The sequence below is a fragment of the Miniopterus schreibersii genome, assembly GCF_964146895.1.
Source record: "Miniopterus schreibersii genome assembly, chromosome: 7".
In the NCBI taxonomy this organism is placed as follows: Eukaryota; Metazoa; Chordata; class Mammalia; order Chiroptera; family Miniopteridae; genus Miniopterus; species Miniopterus schreibersii.
The window spans coordinates 32423200-32449411 of NC_138108.1; the positions used below are offsets into that span (position 1 = coordinate 32423200).

General features: G+C 35.6%; 1 protein-coding gene across 5 annotated transcripts in view; it reads left to right on the top strand.

Moving 5' to 3' along the window:
- Positions 1-26212, top strand: part of CALCRL (calcitonin receptor like receptor) — an 88572-nt gene that overhangs the window by 51216 nt on the left and 11144 nt on the right. For 4 of the 5 annotated variants that reach the window (XM_081142108.1, XM_081142109.1, XM_081142110.1 and 1 more), the window contains 9 exons: positions 430-522; positions 2694-2826; positions 4509-4619; positions 4715-4827; positions 6282-6373; positions 18940-19066; positions 22056-22209; positions 23426-23486; positions 23569-23635. In XM_081142108.1, coding sequence (XP_080998234.1) covers positions 472-522; positions 2694-2826; positions 4509-4619; positions 4715-4827; positions 6282-6373; positions 18940-19066; positions 22056-22209; positions 23426-23486; positions 23569-23635 — 909 coding nt within the window. In that variant the 5' untranslated portion in view covers positions 430-471. The remainder of the gene's footprint in view (positions 1-429; positions 523-2693; positions 2827-4508; positions 4620-4714; positions 4828-6281; positions 6374-18939; positions 19067-22055; positions 22210-23425; positions 23487-23568; positions 23636-26212) is intronic. The other variant, XM_081142111.1, reaches the window with a different exon arrangement.

The window sequence follows — 26212 nt, forward strand, 5'->3', positions numbered from 1 at the left end:
AAGAAAAATTTGCCCTTTAAATTATTGAAGACTCAGAAAATTAAAAATGAGATTAATATTTATAGAAAATAAAGGTAAGTTTTATAGTAAATATGCCATCAAAATTGGTGCTTTTATGTTCTTGTGAAACTATTTTAATACTTTAATTATGTGATCCCAATTTTAGTAAAGGAAAAGAAAATAAGATGTTTTCTAATTACTAAAAATCTATATGCAAGAAGCTTTCCAGTTTGTAATACTAAATTAAAATGTATTTAATTAATCTCATTAGTATTTTAAGCCATAATGTTCTTAAATTTAAGTCGTAATACATAAGACTATTAAATCCTTATAGCAAAATTATTGTCATTTTAAAGAAATTTTCTGTTGAGAACCATGTATATTTTTCATAAATATTGATGTATTATATTTTTTCATTTTCTATTGCAGTTTGATTTATATTATATAACATATTTTATTTGGGTATTAAGGATGGAGAAAAAGTGTATGCTGTATTTTCTGTTTCTCCTGATTTTTTTTATGGTAAGCATAATTTTTTCTAATATATCTCCTTAGCTATGATTATTTCTATTTTAACTTCCAATACATCTACAGTTGATAAAGGTGAACCACCAACAAAACAATATGTCATTATTTGATGTAAAAATCAGGTACATTTTTATGTCCAATCAACACAGCAATGATGTATTTCCTTTCAGTGTATACTTTAAGGCTTTTTGTCCCATAGCAGGTACTATGGGATGGTGGTGTAGTTGGCTGGGGAAATGTCAAAGCGAGAAAAGTAAATGAATACAAATATGCAAGATAGCAGAGGAAGAAGTAACTATCAGCTTAAAATAAATACATACATACATACATACATACATACATACATAAATAAATGGCCCGGCTGGGCGTGGCTCAGCGGTTGAGCGTTGACCTAGGATCCAGGCGATTGGGGTTCGATTCCCGGTCAGGGCACATGCCCGGGTTGCAGGCTTGATCCTCAGTCGGGGGCGTGCAGGAGGCAGCCGATCAATGACTCTCATCACTGATGTTTCTCTCTCTCTCCCTCTCCCTAATGACTCTCTCTCATCATTGATGTTTCTCTCTCTCTCCCTCTCCCTTCCTCTCTCTGAAATCAATAAAGATATATTAAGAAAAACCTAGCACGTCGGTATAAAACAGCTGTATATAGCAGATTCCTCCCAGTCTCCTGCAGTCTCCACTTTTCCTCTTTGGTTATGAGGGTGCGCTCCAGCTCGTCTTCAGCTGGATTTCAGGATGGTTTTAAGGAAGGTTTTTCTATTAGTTGTAAACCCAGATTAGTCCCGGGAGAGTGTCAGCGTAGCTTCCACTCAGTCCACCACCACCTTGGATCTCTAGATAAAATATTTTCAACCAGGCCTGTTGATTCTGAGTTAGACCTATTTAAAAAGCAGGTCCTGACCTGTTGGTTTTTCTCCCATTCTGCCAGCTGATTGACTTACATTGATTAAAAAGCAATTCAGAATCATGCACTATATTTTAAATTAATTTCTGCATCCATTCATTCAAATAAGGATGCATCATTTCTGGCAGCCCCGATGCTGTTAAGGGCAGGTGTGTGCATGGGCGTGTACACCCATGGGCACCTCTGAGTGTCTGTGGGGAGGGGAATGCTGGGCTGGCAGTGGGGAGTAGACGAAGGACGACTGGAAAGGATATACTCGAGCATGATGTGCCCTACACATTTAATTTTATGCTTATTTACAGAAATATTTTGTTTCTATTTTTCTCTGTCTCACATTAAAATCTGACTGTATTAATTAGAACTTTTCGCGCAAAGTACCATCTTTACTTCCAATAGAATCTTTGAGAAAGAAAGAAATGCCGAAGTAAAGTTTTCGTTCCTCACCCCGATTGTGGCCTAGAATGTCTCACATTAAAACCGTGACTGTGCTCTTATCTCATTATGTGTATTGAGAAGCTGAGAGACATAATCTCCTCTAATTCTGTGCCAGCAAATAATTTTCCTGTGGTTTTCCAAGCAAACCCCACAAAGATTCAAACAAAGAAACTCAAGAAAAATATAGAAAAAAACTAAACTGAAAAAAACAAGGCAACATTCCTGTCAGCATTAGTATTTGAAAACATTCTCAAGTCTAGGAGCAGTCCAAATTCTGCACTTTTTAGATGTTATCGTAGGTAAATAGACTAGAATTCAAGAAACAGGACTCCCTGTATTGAGCATGTCAGTGAGCTGCACAGGCCAACAGTGGTTTCCAGCAGGTAATTTTGTAACAGATTGCCAATCCAATTTTTGTAATTTAAGGAACTGTGACCGTTTCTCAGGCAGCGTGCAAATCTGAGTTATTATTTTAAAAAAGAATAAAAATGATACTGATTTTATGCAATTCTATAAAGTTCCCGAGAGCAAGAGAAAAAATATTAATTTTCTTGATGTTTTAAATTTCATTTATTCTTGTGCAGCAAGTATTTTTTTCGAAAGCCAACCACTATTCTTCCCCGCTCTGCCTTTGCCAGTGTCTTGTCCGTCACTTGAAATAGGACATTATATAGGGGACATTTACTGTGGAAATTGGCAAATACTACCAATCATGGATTTCCCCCAAAGTCAGTTGACTAAGCTCTGCATTTACTGTTTTCCACTGTGACAGACTGCCTATGATAGACATTTTCACAATTCTGAAATTTTATTTTAAATCTCGTAGATTCCTGTCATAGCAGAATCAGAAGAGAGCCAAGATAAACAAAATGCGTTGGGTGTTACTAGAAATAAAATTATGACGGCTCAATATGAATGTTACCAGAAAATTATGCAAGAATCCATTCAACAAACAGAAGGTAAAGATGACTATTTAATTTTAAATGCACTGATATGTTTCTAAAAGAAAACCATCCCATTACATCATTATGGGTTTCTTGGGTCCCTTATTAAAAATGAGTTAGTTGCTAATTTTTCTGATATATGAGCAGTTTTAATTACTTATTTATGAAGAATACTTTATGATATAATTTATCTTTCTTCTTTTAAAAAATTCTAATATGTACAATGGGGATATTTTTAGTAACATTTTTATGGTATAAAGATATTTAAAATATCAAATAAGTATGTGTCCTGGATTAAATAAGTGACAGTTGATCTTCAGTTTACATAATTATATTTTTTAACAAGCTGCTTGATAGGAGTTTGCATAATAAAATGAACACTTTTTATTTGCATAACTTATACTTTGAATAGTACATTTGGTAGCAAAGCTAATGAAGTATAAGTGCTTCTGTTTCCATTAAGTTATTCTTTAGATATTTTTGGGACATTTATTGAGGGTCTACTAAGTGCCATTATTTGCCTCAGTTCTGAAGATACAAAGATGAGTAACGCAAGGAGAGTGACCAGATTTAGCAAAAACAGAAAAACAAAAATAGGCCCTGTATTTTATCTGGCAACCCTAAAAACATGGTTATCTCCAAATATAAAATACAAAACTCACAATAAAACAAAGCAAAATATAAAGACTTCAGATATTTCTAGATTTTTAAACTCAGAGATCTTAAAAATTTTTGAAAAATATTTGATAGTACACTGTACAGTGTTTATATAAGTAAAATGTTAAATGAAGATTATTATTAATATTTTTAACTGTCAAAATGAATTTGTGAGAAAGAGAAAACAGTGGTTTTCCCACATTGGTCATCTTTTAAAATCCTAATATAACTGAACAATATAATTTGTTTATCTTTAGAGAAGTATTTGGATATATCTGCTTGAACATTTTTACTATAAGGTATTTATCCAGTTAAAAATATCTTTAAAATAAGTCAGACAATGACAGATTATTTGATATTAGGTCAATAGGGGTTGATTTATCAAGTATTAAAATATTTGTATACAAATTCAGATATTTCTAATTTGAATTTAGAAATTAGTTATTCTAATAATTACGTGGTGAAAAATTCAAGTAATTCCTGTACACCCTTGCACCACATAGTACCTTTTCAGTCAAAATGATCTGCATGAATGACAGTGGTGCACCAGTCGCCTCGTGCGCAGCGGGCCATCCCCTCCTGGCCTGGGTAAGTGCACTCTGTGATGTGGGCACAACGACAAAATCCTCTAACGATGCGTCTCTCAGAATGGCTCCCTGTCATTAAGCAGCGTCTGACTGTAGGTTTTATATGATGCCTTCATTTTCAGCAGATAGTCTTTATTCCATGTCATTGTGAACCACCAGGAAGACTTTATGTCTTGCCCAGCCGGCGTGGCTCAGCGGTTGAGCATCGACCTAGGATCCAGGAGATCCCGGTTTGATTCCCGGTCAGGGCACGTGCCCGGGTCGTGGGCTCGACCCCCAGTCGGGGGCGTGCAGGAAGCAGCCGATCAATGACTCTCTCATCATCGATGTTTCTCTCTCTCTCTCTCTCTCTCTGAAATCAATAAAATGTATTTTTCAAAAAAAATTAAGACTTTATGTCTTCATGTATACCTAGTGGGAGCGGGCAATTCCTAACTTTAATTCTCCCCTCAGGCGTTCACTGCAATAGAACCTGGGATGGATGGCTGTGCTGGAATGATGTCGCAGCGGGAACGGAATCAATACAGCACTGCCCTGATTACTTTCAAGACTTCGATCCTTCAGGTAATAGCAGAAATTTACATACAATCTCCTTGACATCTATTTAATAAACCTTAGGTTAACAAAATTATTTTATTTTTTTCTTTTTAATTTTCAAGAAAAAGTTACAAAGATCTGTGACCAAGATGGAAATTGGTTTAGACATCCAGAAAGCAATAGAACATGGACAAATTATACCCAGTGTAATATTAACACACACGAGAGAGTGAAGGTATGTAATAATTATATAAAATAAAATTTAATTTACATTATCTATTTAAAAAGTTAGTTAAAAATACAGTATTGGAGAAAATTTAGCTAGGGTGTCCTTCCATTTTAAAACCTTTTCATAATATCCTTGGAGAAGAATAATCAGAAAAATATCTTTGTAGAAATAATTACTATGGATTCTGTCATTACACTGAGGAAATTCTGCCAGATAGTAGTGTGTTTACAAGGCAATGACTCAGTACTGGAATTTCAAGTTTACCAAAGAAAACACTTTAAAGGTATAAGAAAGAAGAAAAATTTTATTTGCGGTGGAATTCCTAGAATTACAGTTAGAAGTTTTGCTCAAGTATAAAAGATAAGTCCAGTAGGGTTAAAACAGTTCTCTCTGTCCCTCAGCAGAAGGCTTTTTTTCTGGCTGGCTATTAGGTTCCTCTCGCTTACATTCCTGCTTTTAACACCATATATTAAGTCAAGGTTAGTCACAGTTTGTCACAACAATAAAGCTTTGATAGAAAGTGTCTGCATATATTTGCACATGTGTGTGTATATATAGAAGGAGGCAGTTTGTCACAATGATTAAAACTGAGTCCTGCTCTTTGACTTTCTGTTTCTGCACCTTACCGACTATGGACCTTCAGCCAGCCATAACTTCTCTCTGCCTCAGCCCCCTCAAGTACCAAATGGGGGTTACATGAACCCACCTTCAAGGTTTTCATAAGAATTGACTTAATACAAGAAAAACACTTAGAAAACAAATGAGTATAGTAAAGAACTTGATAACTGTCAGCTATCTTTATAATTATAAATCATGTATTCTTTGCTTATTCAAAGAAGAGTTTGAAGAAACTCATAAAAATATACAATAAAATGGTAAGTTACAAATAAATGAATTACAGAAAAATAATCAAAGAGAAAATATCAAAACCAGGATAAAGTTAGAACATATTTGTACAGATCATAGGCCCCTACAAGTTACTATTTTGAGATTTGTCTCAGAACCTCAGATTTGTTAGAGGAAAAACAGAAGCCCAGTTGGGGAAAAAAGCCTTATATGGCATTTAAGTAAAGAACAAAAAATAAAATCATCAAATAGCATTTGATTTAAGGTGCACAAAGTGATAGATTGAAAATTATCCATGTCTTCCAAAAATATAAAATGCTGGTTTCATATATTATACAGCCTAGATCAATAAAATTAGTCCATATATTTAACATGTGACTTCTAATTTCTTAAATAAAAGGGGCATATGCTTTATAAATTTTGATGTCACTGTATAAATTTGCATAGATATTCTTCATTCCAGATGTATTTGGTTATTTATTGATTTGTAAGCTAAATGATAAGGTTATTAGATCACATGTTTTTAAATATATAGTATTCTATTGAATTTGATCTTCTATACATGTAGGATTGTAGTATTGATATGAGCCTTAATTTTTTATTACAAATTATAGACTGCACTGAATTTGTTCTACCTGACTATAATTGGACATGGATTATCTATTGCATCACTGCTTATCTCACTTGGCATATTCTTTTATTTCAAGTAAGTACATATAAAATATTTTTTAAATTTACCAATTGTCTTTGGTGAATGCAGTGTCATGTGCATGTTTATGTTATGTACTGATAAAATATATGAAATGTTGACGATTTATAATGCTTAAAATAAATTGAATGTTTAAAATAATTTGAAATATGTTGACTTTATCTTGACTTTGTAAAATATATAAGAGAGATTGATGAAAATCTTAAGCCCAACTTTACAAAATTAGTACACATATGAGAATGAAGTCATATAGTAAGAATGGAGCCAAAATCAATATGTAAATCTATGGGCATTTGCTTTCAAAATTGTCAAATATTATAGGCCTTCTAAATTGAATTTTAAGCTTCTTAGTCAATTTTAGTATCAGTTTACATGGTACATTATAGGAACTGATATTTTGTGTGAATGATAGCAACAGCATTTAATACATATTATTAAAAATAATAATCTCAATGTGTTATGGTTAGGTTATTTTTACTGGTTTGGGGGTGGTTAATGAAATGGTTAAATTATGCCTTGAATTTTATTTGAAATAACAGTTCTTTCTGGGGGAGGGCAGGAGGGAGAGTCAGCTCCATTTTCTTGATACAAATGATTTTTTTAATAGGAAAGTAAATTCCAAAACAAGCGTATATTATTTTATGCATTAACATGGTTTTCATAATTGTGATCACCAGCAATAGTTATAGAATGCAATGTGAATAGTGAGTAGCTGTATGTCACTGCTTCATCACTACTGTCATTCTCCTCCTCCTTCTATCGTCTTGGAACATTGGCAGCTTTAGAACCAAACAGAGTAGTAACACATCAACATTATTCAAATCCAGAAATGATCAAGTACTTGGATGTTAGGTACATATGTAACTAGAGCACCAGCTTTCAGCCCATAGTCTGTCAAATTTTCAGATTATATCAAAATACTCGTTAAGTAAATTTAATTTTTTAATTAAAGGTTTATAATTTAAAACTTCAGAATTAATTTATTTTCTCTATAAAAATGCTTTTTTAAATGATATTTTAATTAAATTTATTGGGGTGACGTTGCTTAAAAATTATGTTTCAAGTGTACAATTTGATGATACATCATCTGTATATAGCAACAACATGGAAAGTGCTTTGTTAAAAATTGAAATCTTACATTTACATGTTAAGTGCTTTAGCTTTAAAGATACAATCAGCCCGGCCAGGTGTGGCTCAGCAGTTGAGCATTGACCTAGGATCCAGGAGATCTTGGTTAGATTCCCGGTCAGGGCACATGGCCAGGTTGCAGGCTCGGTCCCCAGTCACGGGCATGCAGAAGGCAGCCGATCAATGACTCTCTCATCATTGATGTTTCTATCTCTCTCTACCCCCTCTCCTTTCCTCTCTCTGAAATCAATAAAGATATATTTTAAAAATAAAGATACAATCAGCAGACTCATATCTCATTTTAAAAGAGAGGCTAGAAATTCTATTTTCTCTCAAATATTTTTCTCATGTTTCACATATAAATAGGACTGTTTTTTCAAAGAGCAATTTCTAAAAAATCAAGAGCACTGTATGCAATGTATGCCTGTGTCTCTGTGCTAAATTCCATGCTTAAAAAACCCAACATGCTACATAGGCAAAAATCTTGTTAAAGCAAATGAGTGTCTTGCCAATATATGAAATTAAAATTAAAAGTTTTCACCTAATTACATCACTTATACTTAAAGTTTATACTGAATATACAATTAACTGTTCATTCACTATAGTGACCTAAAAAAAACCCTATAATGGTGAGTTAGCATAACAGGTATGTACTCGGTTTTGCACATAAGTTAAACTTAATGGATACAGTGATTAAAAACATAGAATATATTCTAATCTTGCCATTACCACTTAACTGATAATATAGGCTTAGCCTGATATTGATTTTTAGCTGATCTTTATAATTGATCATAATGTTGTTTAAAATACTGAGCAAAGACTCAAATACTACCTGGTGTGTAGCAATTTCTCAATAAATGCTGAAACAAACTCTACCATTAGTTTATCATTAGACTATATCAATCAAGTAGGTACGCAGACTACACTATGTAGTCATCTAACATTGCCCCTATATAATAGCAATACAAAGATTTTAAAAAGTTATTGCAGAGGTAAGAAGAACTCTGGATGGAAAGACAGAGGAAGGCAAGACTCTTTCTGATTCATAGAATCAGAAGATTCCTGAGGTGATAATCTCACTGAAACAAGTGTTAAAGGATGGGTAGAATTTCAACAGGTAGATAGTGTAAACCATAAAAAACGAAGAGAGCATCTATTCTAATGCCTAATTTTACAAATGTTCTAAGTAGTTAACTAAGTTGTGCAGGGTTCCTCCTGATCCGTTTCTTCTCTGTTGGGCTTAGTAATTTTATTGGACTTTAATTGTCTTTTAAAAATGGAGAATTTGAACAGAAAGAAGCAAAGCTACAAATGAATTTTTCTTTCTTATTTTACATTCTCAAGCTTTAGGTAAAACATTAAAAACCCTCTTGAAGTAAGACCCAAGTATAGCATTAAACACTTTTTTATATGTCTAGGCAGTCTTTATTATAGGAGAGTGGTTAAGAGCAGTCTCTAAACAGACACACCTGCTCTCACCGTGGCACTTGCTTGCTGCATAGCATGGAACACGTTCTTTTGTCTCTTAATCCTCAATTTCACACCTTTCAAATTCAGATACTATTAGTATCTCTATCATAGATTTGGTATAAATGCCGAGATATATATGCAACATTAAGCAGAGTGTCTAGTTTGGAAAACACTGTCTATTATTGGCATAGTTAGCACTCTTTCTTATCAGCCCACTAAAAGATTTTTATAGAAATATTTAGCGGAGAGGAAACAAGATGGCGGCGTAGGCAACAGCTGCGCCCGCCGCCTCCCGCAACCACATCAAAATCACAACTAAAACACAGAACCACCAGCACTCGGAGCCTCCTGAGACCCGGCTGCACAGAAGCCCCACAGCCAGGGAGCTGAAGCAGCACCGAGACCGGGAGGAGGGGCGGAGACGCAGGCGGGTCGGGGCTGGATCCCAGAGACGAGGCTGTGGGCCCACACCCGGTGCCGCGGGTTAAACCCGGGAGGGAATCTCAGCTGCGGAGGTTTCCCAGAGGAGGGGGGGGGTCCCAGCCCCACAGCAGGCCCCAGCCCAGGGCTCCAGGGCCGGGAAGAGACGTCCCCACAACTCCGGGCTGTGAAACCAGCGGGGACTGTCGCTGAGGGTCGCGGAGGCTGCGGGAGCCCCGGCAGCTCCTCTAAAGGGCCCGGCACGGACTCACTCGGACGCTCCCTCTGAGCCCAGCGCCGGGCAGCAGCCTGAAAGGACCTGGGACACTCGGGGAGGAACTAACCTGCCTGAGATCCGGGCGAGAGGTGGAGGGCAGCTTCCTCCCAGGCAGAAGGGCTGGCAGAGGCCATGGCTCCTTGGCGAGTCCTCCCCGCACACAGCCGGCAGGCAGGCGCCATGTTTGAATCGCCAGCGCCTGACTCACACCTCTGGCCCCGCCCTGTGATTCCTGGAGGCCCCGCCCCTCCCCACCTGCAGCTCATCCAGGCCATTTCCAGGGGCTTTTCTGTGCAAGTGGCCTCTCGAGCCTCATGCTTAGGACTTTCCTAAAATCTCTCAAGCAAGCAGCGGCGGGCCCCAGATGGCTTGATAAGCGGCCCCAGGCCTGGCACTAGCGGCAGTTGCATTGGCTCATAGCTTGGCCTCTCCTGGGCACCGCCAAGCCCAGCACAAGTAGCAGCCAACTACGGTTTGCTGTGTAGCTCATGCTGGGGGGCCCTGGGCAAGGCACTGGCAGAGGCTGACTCTGCACCTCCCGGGAGGCCCCAGAGACACTGCACCTGGTGGTCAGACTCGACCACACTGGATTACAACCCTACCACAGCCATGAGTAACACACTCAAGGGGCGTACTTGGTGAACACCAAAGCTCCACTGAGGTGTCTGCTCCATAGGGGTGTCTCCAGCACAGTAGCTCTTCAGCTGTAGCTGCAGCTGGTCCTCACTGACAGTTAGCCTCGGGTCAATTCCTCCCAGTGACACCAACAGCAACCAAGGCTTAACTACAACAGGACAGTGCACACAGCCCACACAGGGGAGCATCTAGAAGGCCCAGCTCAGGTGATTGGGGAGGCTGAGCCACTGGACCCTACAGGACACCTACTACACAAAGCCACTGTACCAGTTCCAGGAGACATAGCAGCTCTGCCTAATATATGGAAACAAACACCTGGAAACACCCAAAATGTGGATTCAAAGAAACATGTCACAAAGGAAAGAACAGAAGAAGTGTCTGGAAAAGAAACTAGATGAATTAGAGCCAAGCAAACTACTAGATACAAAGTTCAAAATAATGGTTATAAGGATGCTCAAGGATCTTAATATAACTCTTAAGAAAACTAGTGAGATCATCAGTGACATGATCAAGTATCAATCAGAAGTGAGGGCTACACAAACTGAAATGAATAATTTACAGGGAATCAACAGTAAATTAGAGGACGCTGAGAATCAAATCAGCAATTTGGAATGTGAGGAAACAAAAAACACCCAACTGGAAGAGCATAAAGAAAAAAAGAATCCAGAAATATGAAGATAGCACAAGGAGTCTCTGGGACAACTTCAAATGTTCCAACATTTGTATTATTGGGGTGCCAGAAGGAGAAGAAAGAGAGTAAGAAATTGAAAACCTATTTGAAAAAATAATGACAGAAACCTTCCCCTACCTGATAAAAGAAATAGACTTACAAGTCCGGGAAGCACAGAGAGTCCCAAACACGAGGAACCCAAAGGGGCCCACACCAAGACACATTATAATTAAAATGCCAAAGGTTAAAGACAAAGAGAGAATCTTAAAAGAAGCAAGAGAAAAGCAGTCAGTTACAATCAAGCAGTTAGTTACCAAAAGCAGTTAGGCATCCATACGACTGTCAGCTAATTTCTCAACAGAAACACAGGCAGGCAGGGAGAGGCAAGAAATATTCAAACTGATGAATAGCAAGAACCTACAACCAAGATTACTCTACCCAGCAAAGCTATCATTTAGAACTGAAGGTCAGATAAAGAGCTTCACAGATAAGAAAAAGCTAAAAAAGTTCATCACCACCAAACCAGTACTACATGAAGTGTGGAAGGGCCTTCTTTAAGAAGAAGCTAATGAACAAAATAATCTTACAAAACAGACCCAGAGATACTCAACAGGCGGTCATATCTCAGAGGGAAGTGGGAAGGTAGGTGAAGGGTGGGAGGAGATTAAGCAAAGAAGTTATATGCATATATGCATAACTCATGGACACAGACAATAATGGGGGGAAGGCATGGGGAGGGGGGTGGGAGCAAGGTGTAGGGGATCAATAGGGGAAAAAATGGGACCCCTGTAATACTTTCAACAATAAAGATAAATTAATAAAAAAAAAAAAGAAAAGAAAAATTTAACCCTGATAGGCATAGCATATCCCTAGGCTCTTTAAAAACAAAATTAAAAACACACTTCTAGTTTTTTTATGCACCACATTTATAAAGAAACTGTTGTAATGTTCACATAGAAAAATAAGTAAACAACGAATAAAAATTTTTAAAAAACAGATTAGTATAATTATATCAGAAAAATGTGCTAAGCTAGTCAAAAATAATAAAACTTTTTATCCCCCCAAGAATTCATGTAGCTTACTCAGTACTTGAATCATATTAAAAATTCATAGTCTTTGATTTTAAGACACTTTAAATATATACTCCACAGAACTATCTACTAAAATAACAAAGCCACTATCTACTGAAAACAACTATCCACTAAAAAGGGAAGTAATGGAAAGAATGTCCCAAAGTTGGCGTTGTAAGAGCAGGAATGATCTCTGCTTTGTTTCTTTACACATCATGGGGCTTAGCACATGACTTTGAACATAGTAGGCACTTAATAAATTTTTGAGAAATGAAGACATGAATTGACTTGGAAGCTTATCTCTAGTACTGACTTTCCCATGACTTGTCGTGACCTTGGACAAGTCCCTTGTGTTTGTCTGTCATTTGTTGTCCCCACATCAGACTGAGACTCCTTAAAATGCTAATCAGTAGGAGCATCTGTGTGAAATTATCAGAGACTGCTGCTAAATTGAAGGAAAACCAAGGCCACCTAGGAAAATGCTGACTTGAATGGTCAATGAAGCATGTTCATATAGTGAAGAGCAATAGAAATTTTAGCTTTCTTCCAACTAATTCCTAGAGGAACTAATGTTTCACATAAAATCACTGTGTATATTTTTAAAAATCTGTCAATAGTTTATTTCTGCTTCTTAACCCAGTTCTTCATACTGCATTCTTGCTTAGTCTTTGGTACAGAAAACTTTTTTTCCCATTTGTTAATTGAGGGCCATTGATCTATCCTAATAAAAACCAAGAACCACACAAAGAGTTGATTTAGGATATAGTTTGTTATGTTTTATTTAGAGAGAGTAAAGTATACTCCTCTTCCATGCTTTAAATTAGAAACAGAGAACATGAAACACTAGTTACCAGATATACTTCAGTTTAATATTACAGCCAATTAAAGGAAAGAGTCAGAGCAGGAGATAAAAAGAAAAGGAACAGAAAGGGAGGGGAAGAGAAAAACAGAACTTTGGGATTTGCCAAGTCCTGAGAGACAGTGACTCTAGCTCATAATGATCCTTGGGGGAAAAAAACAGAACTCTTTAGATAAAAAAAATAAATAAACTTTACTGGAATTAGTTATAAATTATATTTTAATGACTGTTTAAAATCTGAGAGCATAGGAAATCTTGCTCTTTCTTTCAACCCAGACAAAGAGCTCCATCTTCGTGCACATAAAAGCATGCATATAACATCTGATTTGTATGAGGAAAAGTGGTTCTTTTATTTACCATCTTAATTTTGCTGACATTTCAGACACTAATTCCATATAATTTTAAAGCCAAGTTGCATATTTACAACTATACAGACAATTATATCATTTCTAGCTAGTTGAGAAAAGGTTCTAAGTAAAGTTTAGCAAAAAAAATGTATCCAATTGATAGGCCAAAGCTTTCTCAACTTAATAAAATAATCCTTCAATGCTTATATTTTTGATTTTCAGGACAAGTGACCCAAATTCTCACATTTTTTCTTAGATCATATTTGAATATATTCAATCAATATTGTGAACTTTTATCACATTTACAGTTTCTTCATTTATCTCTTGAATTAGCGCAATTATAGTTTTCTTCTTTAAACTATAATTTTTCTCCTGAAAATGTTCATGATTCAATCTTTAAATCTATCTCAAAAAAAGCTAATTATTTAAAGAAATTCTACATTGAAACATAGAGAACAGAGTCTTACTCTATAAATCACACCTTGATGTCCCTGTTTTGGCAAATCAAAACTTTCGCTTAATTTTTTTTTGATCTGGCAAACTGGCACTGTCAGAGGTTTGATAAGGCTGAGTTCAGAACTAGTCATCTAGTGGTCCTTAAATACCATATATCTCAGTGCCTTCCCAGGATCCTTGCTTTCTCAACTCTTGTGGTACATGTCATTCATTTTGTTATGCATTTTGTTAGATCCTATCTCTGACTTATATGCTAAATCAGACACCTGAACAAATATTATAGGAAGACAGAGGCACTTGTACTTCCATTAAAGTCAAAATTAAATTTTCTGTCCTCTCAAAACATGGGTTTATTTTCTAACATCTTATTTGCCTAGGCCCTGTTTGCTTAGTCAGGGGTGGGGAAACTTCTTTCTCCCAAGGGCCATTTGGATATTTATAACATCATTCTCGGGCCATACAAATTATCAATTTAAAAATTAGCCATGAAAAAAGCTCCTAGATTTATTGAATTTCGAGTCCCGTCTGCGGTTGCCTTGGCAGGGCCAGACCAAATGATTTTGCAGGCCTTATAGGGCCCCCAGGCCGGACGCTCCCCACCCTTGCCACAAAAGACAGCCACTCTGCTTAGCCTTTTAATACACTTATTGCTTTCTGCCTATTGTTTTTGACAGTGTTCAGACTGACACGAGCTTTCCTCTCAGATACACGGGTCATGTTTTCTTGGGAGCATTTCTGAGCATTCGGTCATTAAATTAGATAAACTAGCATAAGAAAGCAGTACTTTGTACACTGGGCTACTTTTATATTGCTTGTATTTCCTCCTTCTGGGGCTAATATTGCTCAGGATTAGTACCAGGGAAAGTAGTTTGGAACTTTCTAACTCAAGTCAAACCAAATAGGAAACAAAGGCAGTATTTTACCCATGGCAGGGCTTTGAACATGGAGTAGCTGATGCCTGAGGTCCGCATGGCGATGGAAATGGTAATTCGGAGACAACTCTGAGAAGGAGGAAATTCCTTGGGAAGATAATTTAGTTCTTGCTCAACCTATTGTCCTGCATTAATTATATGGAAACTGTCTTTATAATGTTAAATTCTTATGTTTTATAACAAATAGATCACAATTTATTGTTTCATTATATTACTGAAAACATGGGCAGTTTTATATTACTGAGGTGAGCTTTGATGCTATTTTATTATTTGTGAGAGAAAAAAACACTAGAGAACTTAATTAAAAGCAGCCAGATGATAACTATGTTTAAAAAATACTAGCTGAGTGTTCACCATGTGTTAGGTATTATGCTAGGTACTAGACATGATTTGTCTCATTTAACCTTCCAACCAATTCTATGAAGTACTGTTGTTATCTCTATATTACAGATGAGGAAACTAAGGATTAGAATTTTTAAGTAACTTGCCCAAAGTCATACTGTTCATAGGAGGCACAGTCCAGATTCATTCTCAGGTCAGGTTTCAAAACCCACTCTGATCTGCACGTACTGATTGATGTGAGCTGCTTCTAATTGTTGCACAAGAGAACTGAAAGGCATAGAATTACATGCATTACACATGAAGTCTAATGGTTTTGTTGACACATTTACACCAACTGTCTCTATAACTCTACTTGTCAGAATTGCATATTGGAATAATTTCTAAAATAATTATGTATAGAGAATATAAAATGAAAACAATCCAGATCCACAAACTACATTTTCTATTCTGTGGTTATGCTAGGATAGAAAGGGATATTGTAACAATTAAACAAAGTAGAGAGAGTTTTTTGTAAAATATTCTCTAAGCCTATAAAACAATTTTTCAAAAATATTTTGAGTAAAATAAGCACATTTAAAAATTCAGAGTAGTGAAACCGGTTGTAGGTTAACATTTGAAAAATACCTGAATATTTGTAGGGTGCCATTAAAACAAACCAGTGTGTTTTCCATGTACATGTTTTGGTTTTCCTTTACAAATTTATTTTATTTGTACTAATGTACTTGCATGTATTTACGAATATGTTTAGAAGAAAACAATATGCATTACTAGAAAAATCTGAGGCTTTTTTACCACTAGACATTGATAGAAAGCACATGTCAGAGAACATCTGTCTGCTTAGTTGCACAGAACCTGGAGGGAGAAAGGGAAGAAACTAAAGCAATAGCCATTGGCTAATCCTGTAGATAGTAGCACATATTTACACAACACAAAGAGAAATGATTTGGCAATGGTCCAGTTCATTACAAAAATATAGAGAGCTAAACTGGGTATCAGGGTTTCCAAAGCAGATATTTGGTTTGAGCTTATATAGGGCAAATTATTTACATTGACAGTATTATTTGGATAATTTTGTTTAAAAAAATCAAAATAAACTGTATTTAAATGACTTCATGAGTGCTCTTAAGTGTTTTTTTGATTTTAATATTAAATAATTCATTATGATAGGATTTTATTTTATCATTTTAAAATTTTGCCATAATATGTCATTGTCTGTGTCTGAAAGAGAGAAATGCAGTATACCCTTTTAATACATAGTAAGAGAATTAAAAGCCATTTTTTCTGTGACTACCCACAATAAGTACATCTTTGGAAGAGAATAGGTAACAGCAGTTCATTGTTAAGTCCTTAACTTTTAAGCCAGATTGAGGTGGGAGCAGAGTCATTAGAAAAGGAGGAATCAGAAAGGAATAGAAATATAAATTATCATAGAGACTAGAAGGATATTTAATTGTACACAAGAAAAATTAAAATAGTTTTTCAGCTAACTATAGGTAGTATTTTATTTTACTTATTTTCAATCTTTTCATATTAGTATTATAAATATCAACAGTTATGATACAAATACTGTTTGTTTTATGTTCTTCGGCTCATCTTTCAGCTCTTCATGACTTGCTAGTTTTGAAAGCCTTCTTTAATGTTTGTTTTTCTCCATTCCAACTTACTTTTTACAAGTATTTCTGATTTGCTGTCTAAGCAAACCCTCTTAGTCTTTTTGCCAAAATATGAAAACTATGGAATTTTGTTGTTTATGTACATATGTCCTAACCAATTGACCTGGATATAAATATATTCAACAGAAAATGACAACATAGCCCAGTTAAGAAAAACATTTTATTTTTTCCCCCATGATGGTAGCTAAGTTATTTAAATTCTATTACTAAAAAAGTACATATTTTCATGGGTAAGGAGTTTTCCCCTAAACAGTAGTTGGCACTCCATAGACACTGGGAAAGCTCAAGGCAGGCATTTAAAATAAGAATATATATACATATATATAACATGTTCATAATATTCATCATAGAAGAGTGATAAATTATGAGAAATAAACCACATAATATAAATGATTAGAAAAGAATGTTCTTTACTAGATCCCTTCTCACATTCATTATTTCTCTTCAGTCAGTGAACACAAAGCTCTCGTGTCATCGCTGTGGCATTTTTATTGAAAACAGAGCCATCTTTGCCTCATTGTTGACTTTCCTTAAATAATAGCTGGAATCAGGACACTCTTAGTTCAAAAGCTTTCAAAGATTCTTCTTTCTATAAAATATCATCTATACTCTGTAGCTTGATCCCCGCCTGTCTCTTACTCTCCTCAATTACTGCAGTCGGGTCCAATTAAAGACTCCCCAATATAAAAATACTAGCAGGTCTCAGCTGTTTCTATTTGATGGGCCCCAGCTGGACTTCACATACTTGTCCGCATATGACTGTCTTACATGCAGTTATCAATCCAAGGGCCATCTTGTTCAAGAAACCTTTCACAGAAGTCTCCCCTGATAGCACTCACTTCTGTCAAAGGCATATTTTGAAAATCCATAAATAATTGATTTGGATTGAATTCACACGGGTCCTTCAAAATACTAGAGCTATATATAAAATCATAGACCAATAGCTGGAAGAGATTTCGAAGACAATATAGCCTAAACTTTGCATTTTTAAATATGGAAAACCTTGTCATCTCCTCCTAACTATAATATCCTGGACATATATTTGCATAATATGTAAAAACACAAAATAAGCTTTTAAATCCCTGTGATTAAATGAATTCCTACTACGTTTGTGTTTGTTTTGATATTAAGTAGTCTCAAATGGGTTCCTTTCTTTTATTTCAAAACTTTACCCATAATAAGCCTTCAAATAAAAGCTTCATACTGGAGGTGGTACTTGAATTGGTCTTTGAGCATAGGTAAGGCAGTCAGTCATATATGGACAATCTTGTAGAGTGGATGTGAATTCAATCTGAAGAGTGGCATTACTTGTCATTAATGACAACTTTTCCTGAAATCTATTTCTATGTGAATTCCATACAGCCAGTTCTTTTAATTTTTTTATACATGAGGACTGCCAGTAAAAGTTTACAGTAATATTCTCATATCTTATTTATGGCTGGACCAGTTAGAAAAATTCAGTAAAGCTGAAAAAACCTCATTGGTTGCTAAGTCTATATTTTTATCAACTCACTATTCTATTTACAATGTTATCTTTCTCACGTTTGGCCTGCATAATCACCAGCACCACCACACAGAGGTTATATCAACAGAACAACCATAAATAGCTATAAACATGCTATATAAACAGAACAACATTTGTGGTGTAAAAAGAACATTATCTGTGTGGGAATCTGATAGACAAACCCAAAGTTTTCAAAATTAATTAGCTGCATATTTTAAAATATATTTTTATTAATTTCAGAGAGAGAGAGGAAGGGAGAGGGGGAGAGAGAGAGGAACATCAATGAGAAAGAGTCATTGACTGGCTGCCTCCTGCACTCCCCCAGCTGGAGATCAAGCCCACAACCCCCGCATGTGCCCCAACCAGGAATTGGATCAAGATCTCCTGGATCGTTGGTCAATGCTCAACCCCTGAGCCACGCCAGCCAGGCTAGCTGCATTTTTAAAATCACCTTCACCAAATCTCAGTTTCTGAATTAAAATATTAATTATATTGAGAGATTAACAAAAGTTTATGTAGAGGCCTGGTATAGACAAATTTCCTATCCCTATGTATGTCTACTTCTCCTGAAGCAACTCATTTGTCTCTGTGTTTTAAGAAATTATAGGTTTTTCCCTAATTAAGATTTTATCATGAGTGAATCTTGGGGGGAAAAATACGTCTTCCAAATTTGGAACAGCTGTTACATATTAAGAATGTATCTAATTTGAATGATTATTAATGAAAAATATGGAAACATTTTATGATGTCATCACACTTTGTTTTCTTTTGCCTTTTAGGAGCCTAAGTTGCCAAAGGATTACTTTGCACAAAAATCTGTTCTTCTCCTTCATTTGTAATTCTATCATAACAATAATTCATCTCACTGCTGTGGCCAACAACCAGGCCTTAGTGGCCACAAACCCTGTAAGTAAAACGAGGTGTGTCCTTAGGTTCTAAGGGTTAGTGGGAAAGATATGGGAGAGGTGAGAGGTCCTGATATATGGACTATGCATGTAATTAAGTACTCATATTGTAGTATATTTTAAGGTCTGACATATAGAGAGTATATGTAGCTATTTTCCAATCTTGAAAGATAAATAAATCTCAGTATTCCTCAAGTTAACATGATTGAATATTGAAAGGAAGAATACTTTTTTGCTTCAGTTATTTATATATGTTATACATATCTTCACCTCAGTTTATGGCTAGAGTCCTGCTACTGATAGGACATAAGATTTTATGACTATATAAAATTTACTCAATCAAATTAAAAAAACAATCAACTGTGTAGTTAGCAAAAACAGTACATGGAAATGGAAATTTTTAATTATATTTTTGGTGTCTGGCTGACTTTAAAATGTTGACAAAACCAGAGAAAACTGAATTATACATCCCCTATATAATGTTATATTTTATTACCATAAAATTATTAAAGGACTCTACCAAGTTCTCATGTCTCAGCAAACATTTATAAAATGTTTCCTTACAATTTCTTTGGAAGCACAATTTTTAGGATCGGTATCAAAAGATACACAAATAATAATCACAGAGGCTGTCATAACATATTTATAAAAAATAAGCTAAAATTTACTTATACAAATGTATATATTTTTGTGAGCTATATATCTCTGTAAGCTATATTTAAATTAAAATATCTAAATATAATTTATATGTGCATTAATAAAAAACATTCAAGTTTTTAAAGTCATATATTTTCATAACGTTTATAAATATCTATACTACAGTTTTATATGGATTTTGGAGGTGGGGTATATATATGTATATATAAAGTGTTTTGGGGTTTTTTTAGAGATTAAGCTATCTAGTTACTGAAATCTGGAAAGGGAAGGAATTTTCACTCAGTGGGTCAATAAACAATACTCTGATGTGTGTTTTATGTGTGTTTTTAGGGTAATTTCCAAAATTCTAAAATTCCCTGCATTGTTTGCACAAGTGCATCCGGACTTCTTAATTTTGTATATGTTCCACTCTAAAGTCACTGGGTGAGGAAACACACTGGGGTATAATTAACAATATTAAAAAAACAGCCAATGTCCTTCCATTTTATAGTGAATTTCTCTAGAGCAAGGAGATTCAGAGTTCTGTCATGAGGCTCAGAGCAAGAGATTTTAAATCTTGTATTTATATACACGGACATCGTGTTTAACACACAAATTGCAAACTATATATACTTAGTTTTAATATATTCTTGGAAAGAAAATTTGTCTATTTTTATCATCAATGCCCAGCATAAAGATATTTTTCTGAAGCATGCTTTAAGTTATTTCTATCATAAGAGTTTATGGGTTAATTTTTAAAATGAAATTAGGAATTAAAAACTCAATTAGATATGAATTTTTAAAAACTATATAAGTAAAAATTTGAAGTTGAAGTCTATCTTTTTTATGTAATATAATGGAATAACTCATTTTTAACTTTGAGAGAATTTTGCTAATATGGTGTTATGTATGACATCAGGTATATTTTTAAAATTTAATGTCATGCAATCCGAAAATATATTTAATGAAAAAATTGGTTTTATAAATGTCCTTAGTCAGAAGGCATTGTGTATAGTAATGAAAACAAAATTGGAATTATAGGTCTTGTGTTCAGGATGTAGCTTTGATTGATGTATGAATATTAGGAAATCATTTAACTTTTTAAGTACAGATTTAATCTATGAAATATGTGATTAATAGTAATTCATGCCTCAGAATTATTTTAAGGATTAAGTAAAAAAATATATAATAAAATATTTTTTAGCTAACTCATGTGCAAACATTATTGTTACTGTTCTGTGATAACCCAACATCTACTTTCCAGTGTATTTCATTTCTAATTTTCTTTTTAGTGAAAAAATATTTATTTGAAAAAGATGATAATTGCCACTAAATATTTATTGAATTCCAGATTGGAAATTGGAGCTGATGGGAGTAATTGGCCACATATTTCTGGAAAAGTTTTTAATTTATTTCCCTTGTTAAGAGAGTAAACTATATCTCTTACTCCTTAGTGTTTTCTTTACCCGATATTTTTTAACTTCCCTCTTTCTGTCTCCTTAAGAGTAGAGAAGAGAAAGTGGAGACCTCAGGAAAAGAGGAAGGAAAAACAGTACTTTTTTCTTTGTATCTACACGAAAACCTCAAACCCCATATTTGGATAAGATAAAGTATAGGCTCATTAGGTTATTGTTTAATAAGTATTTGCACTGATAACATGTAATATGCAAGACTTTCCAAGTATTTGGCACTTTTCATGAATCACTTTTCTTTCTTTTTTTTTCTTTCTTTTTTTTTTTTTTAAATATATCTTTATTGATTTCAGAGAGAGGAAAGGAGAGGGAGAGAGAGACAGAAACATCAATGATGAGAGAGTCATTGATCAAGCCCGCAACCAGGGCATGTGCCCTGACCGGGAATTGAACCCGGATCGCCTGGATCCCAGGTTGACGCTCAACCGCTGAGCCACGCCCGGCCGGGCTCATGAGTCACTTTTATAATTAAGATCATTATTAAGATTTTTTCCAACAGAATACAAGAAAGAGTTCATAAAGACATAATTAAAATAAATGTAAATAGATGCAGTCATTCATGTGCAAAATTTTTACACTTAAAATTACATAATAACTAAAACACATTGGAAAAATAGACCTCCACTAAATATAGAGATTTGGAATATACACATTTCCTTGGCAGTACAATACACTATTATAAATCTCGAGTCAATGGCTAAAACTTTGGAGGTACCGTCAGATGAGAATGAAGACGGGTGTTTTACAAATCTGAATCATTTGTGTATAAGATTTTGAGTAGAGAAAAGAAAACTCTATGTTTCTATACAACCGACCTAAACTAGACTTTGTATCTGAATGCATAAACAATTAAATATTGCCTGCTTTCTTTTTTTCGCACAGATTGGTTGTAAAGTGTCCCAGTTCATTCACCTTTACCTGATGGGCTGTAACTACTTTTGGATGCTTTGTGAGGGTGTTTACTTACACACCCTCATCGTGGTGGCCGTGTTTGCAGAGAAGCAACACTTAATGTGGTATTATTTACTTGGCTGGGGTAAGTCCTGTCGCACATATCTATTGATTCACCTTATTAAGAAATCTTTTAAAGGATGCAGAGTTCCTCTGTAATAAAAACATACTTATTATTAGTCATTTTAAATAATGTTTAGGTGATTAACCTTTGCTTACTGCTGTAAATTTATATATTGAAATAAAATACCACTGATTCATTGTTTTTAGTAGCCACAGGTCAATTACTAATACACTGCTTTTTTTTTTTTTCTATGTAATATTCCAGTGTGTATCTTGGCTAAATATGCAGTGACTAAAACAATAGAATTAGAATAATGAATTAAGATCAAGTCCTCCGAGTCTCCTTTTTCCCCATGTGCAAAATGAGAACACTGGACTTAGCCAGCTTTGATTTTCCATTTTGAAAATATTTGTTTAAAAAGAAAGCATTGTCATTTTATCTAAGAGTATAAGGGACCAGATATAGAATAAGAGCATGCAAAACGTCTGTTTTCTCCACATCATCTCCTGACACGGTATTACTCACAAAGCAACAAGCGTGCACCTCTAGCACCTAAAAAATAAGAAAACTAATGCAAAATACAAAACGCTAAACATAAATTCAATAGGACTAGTTTCCAGAAACATAACTGAAATTGCACTTTATCTATCTACCTCTCTACCACCTCTCTCTCTCTCCACCTACCTACCTACCTAGTCAGACAATAGACACAGATATATACAGCGATGTGTGCGCACACACAGTCTTTGGTACATTCGGGTTACCTTCATAAAACATTTCTTCCAAAGATCTGACTTAGAATGCTCAAACATGCAAAATTTCTGATACATAAAACATCTGTTTTTTTCTTTCTCTTTTCTTTGTATGGTCAGTCAGTCCCACTTTTTTCCCACATGTGATCATCTACCAAATTTGGCCAATTCCACCTTACAGAAAATATATGAATGCTGGACTTCTTTTAAGCCTTGGGCCTTAGACAGCAGCGTATTTATGGATTTAGGCTCTGGGGTCCACTGATTCAAAATGGCATGTATTAGAAAAAAGATGCACACACAAAACTGAAAATATAAATAGCTAATATTTTACCATATTTACTGCTTGACTATATTTACTCAATAGACATAAGTGACAAGTTACTTTTGCTCCTAGAGTACCTCTGAATTTCACATTTCATGACACGCCTTAGGAGCTCCATCTGTAGAGATGCTTATTTGGTTTTTTTCTTTGATATTTGCAGGATTTCCACTGATTCCTGCTTGTATACATGCCATAGCCAGAAGCTTATATTACAATGACAAGTAAGATAATATCTCTTTCTGATTTCCATTGGAACTAAGTAAAACAAAATCTTGAACATACTTCCTCTGTCTTGCCCCCTAGCTGCTGGATCAGTTCCGATACCCATCTCCTCTACATCATCCACGGCCCAATCTGTGCTGCTTTACTGGTACGTCATTAAAATTCACATTTTTTTCATTAGCGTTCGTATTTCAATTTCATTGCCTGAGTCATCTGGTCTGTGGTATCCTTCAGGTTCCCAGAGGACTCAGACAACGTGTTCTCAGTGTTTAATTGGAGAGCGTTTGATGAAGGTGTTATATTATATTAGCTGTTGGCAGGAAGGGTAAAGGAACTAATTCATAAGGGACGGTGAGGCACTGGGGACAAACAATGGGAAGTTGTTATCACAGCAAGACCGGCAGAGGGGCCAGAGCAGTTACTGGATTTGAGCAAGTTCGGGGAGGAGTCGCCCAACAGGAGCGCTGGCCTGGGGGTAGAGGAGCACAGACGCTGCCAAAACCACAGCCTGGCGGGGAAAGGGAAAGAGAAAGAAACACTCAACTTCTCTCTCTTCCCATGCTCCGATCCCCTGGTTCCTCCCCTTGGCCAAACGGAGCAAATGTCAGAGGGTAAGAAGCTGGGTGATGACACAGTTCCCCGAGGAGCCTCCGAGCTCCCTGGGGCACAGAGCAGAACAGAGAAGGTCAGGGTGTGGATCCAGTAAGTGGGGACAGCCAACAAGAAAAGCTCCACAGCTATGTCGGTAATGAGAGTAATATCCCAATAAAGAAATGGCTTCCATTTGAAAAAAGAGAGCGTTGCTTAAAAGTAATTGTTTTACTGTTATAATGATCATCACTTAATACAAGCGCACTGCACATTTTTAAGTGTGGTTGAAAAGAAACAGAAGTCACATTTAATGCTTTTATTACATTGCTTCAATGGGGAAATAAATCCAAATTAATATGCTTTCTCTCATAATACATTAAAGAACAGAATGTAATTACCGTCTGTAATTACAGTTGATTTAATTATGTATAGACAAAGGTGCTATGTTTCCCAGCCAAAATCCAGTTTCCTAACCCTTGTTTTCATTCTTTTTTTTTTTTTAGACAAATGTTTTTCTATTATTTTACTATATTTGCTAGCTGCAATTTAGTATATGGTTATGTGTGAACACAGTTCAAGCCATCCCAGAATAAATCATTGTTAAGCCATTCTCAAAAAGTGGGTCATAACTAAGGCGGTGAATTCTGGAGGCTGATTGCCTAGGGTTAAATTCTTCGGCTCTTACCTTCTGTGTGCCCTTAGGCCTTTAAACTAATCACTATGTGCCTCAAGTCCTTCATTTGTCATTTGTAAAATAGAGAATGTAATAATAGCGATTTTTAATTTTTTTACAAGAAATTAAATGTTAATACATAAAAAGTGATTGTCTGGCACCTATAAAGCATGTAGCAGTCGTCAAATGTCTGGTTTGAGCCTAGCCACACAAGACAGCCAGTTCAAAAACTCAACACATGGAATTTATTATGTCTCATAGAAATGGTAATTTACCTTAATGGAGACTCTAGTGAAAATTTCAGAGGCAGAAGTTTTATTCTTTTCTCCCTCCCTGCACATACTAGGGACATGTGTGATACACTGTGTTTAAGCTACACCCTGAGACAGCCTAGCCGTGTATTTTTTCACTCACAGGAGCTAGCATTGAAACCTAGCTTTACCACTGCTGGTGTGGATCCCTGGGCTGGTTCTGTTTTGTTTTGTTTTTGACCTTTCTGGGACTTTGTTTTCTCATCTGTGGTTATGGAGTAATAAGAATAAATACCTCACAGGACATTATAAGGATTAAATGAGATATGCCCTATTAAGTGATTAACACAGTGCCTAGAATATAATAAACCTTCAAAAAATTCTTTAAAACGTTTCTTGACTGGTAATTTCTACATGATACCATAATTCTGTTCTGAGGAGAGTGCAAAAAAATTAAGATATGTTGTTTGGGCCACCCAGGTGCTTACAGAGCAAATACAGGGCAAAATTTTATTATAAGAGATCTGACAGTGCAGAGTGCATGTGATTCACTGCCTAAATCAGAGAGGTTCGGGAAGAAGTAAAAGCACCTAGAGAATGAAAAATGTAACAGCAAATAACACAATCCTTGGAAAAGCCTGTCTACATCAGCTTTGAGAAGGAAGAGTAGATGGTGCCACTAGGATAAAGTATCTCATAGGAATGTAGCCCGAGTTGCTCAGTAAAAATGAAGAGAAAATTCACATTGTTTGCATAAAACTTTTTTCATCTTCTTGGCCTACAAAAAGATTAGCAGCTTATTTTTTCTACCAGGATAAACTGTTCTGTTTCTATTTAAGCTCCAGGGCCCCTGACGGGTCCTGGTCAATCCCAAGGTCTAGGGAGTGGCTCTAACAATTGTTTATATGGTCACATGTTTTTATACAACTTTTTAAATTGAATTTATTGGGCTACATTGGTTAATAAAATTATATAGGTTTCAGGTGTACAAGTCTATAACACATCATCTCTATACTGTATCGTGTGTTTGCCACCCCGTCATGTCTCTTTTTATCACCATTTATCCCCCCCTTTATCTTTTCCTCCCTCCCCACCCCCATTTCCCTCTGGGAATGACCATGCCCTTGTCTGTGTCTCTGAGGTTGTGTTTTTTTTATAAATAAGCTTTCAACCCCAATCAGTTTCTTTCCACTCAGACTTCCTCTGTCAC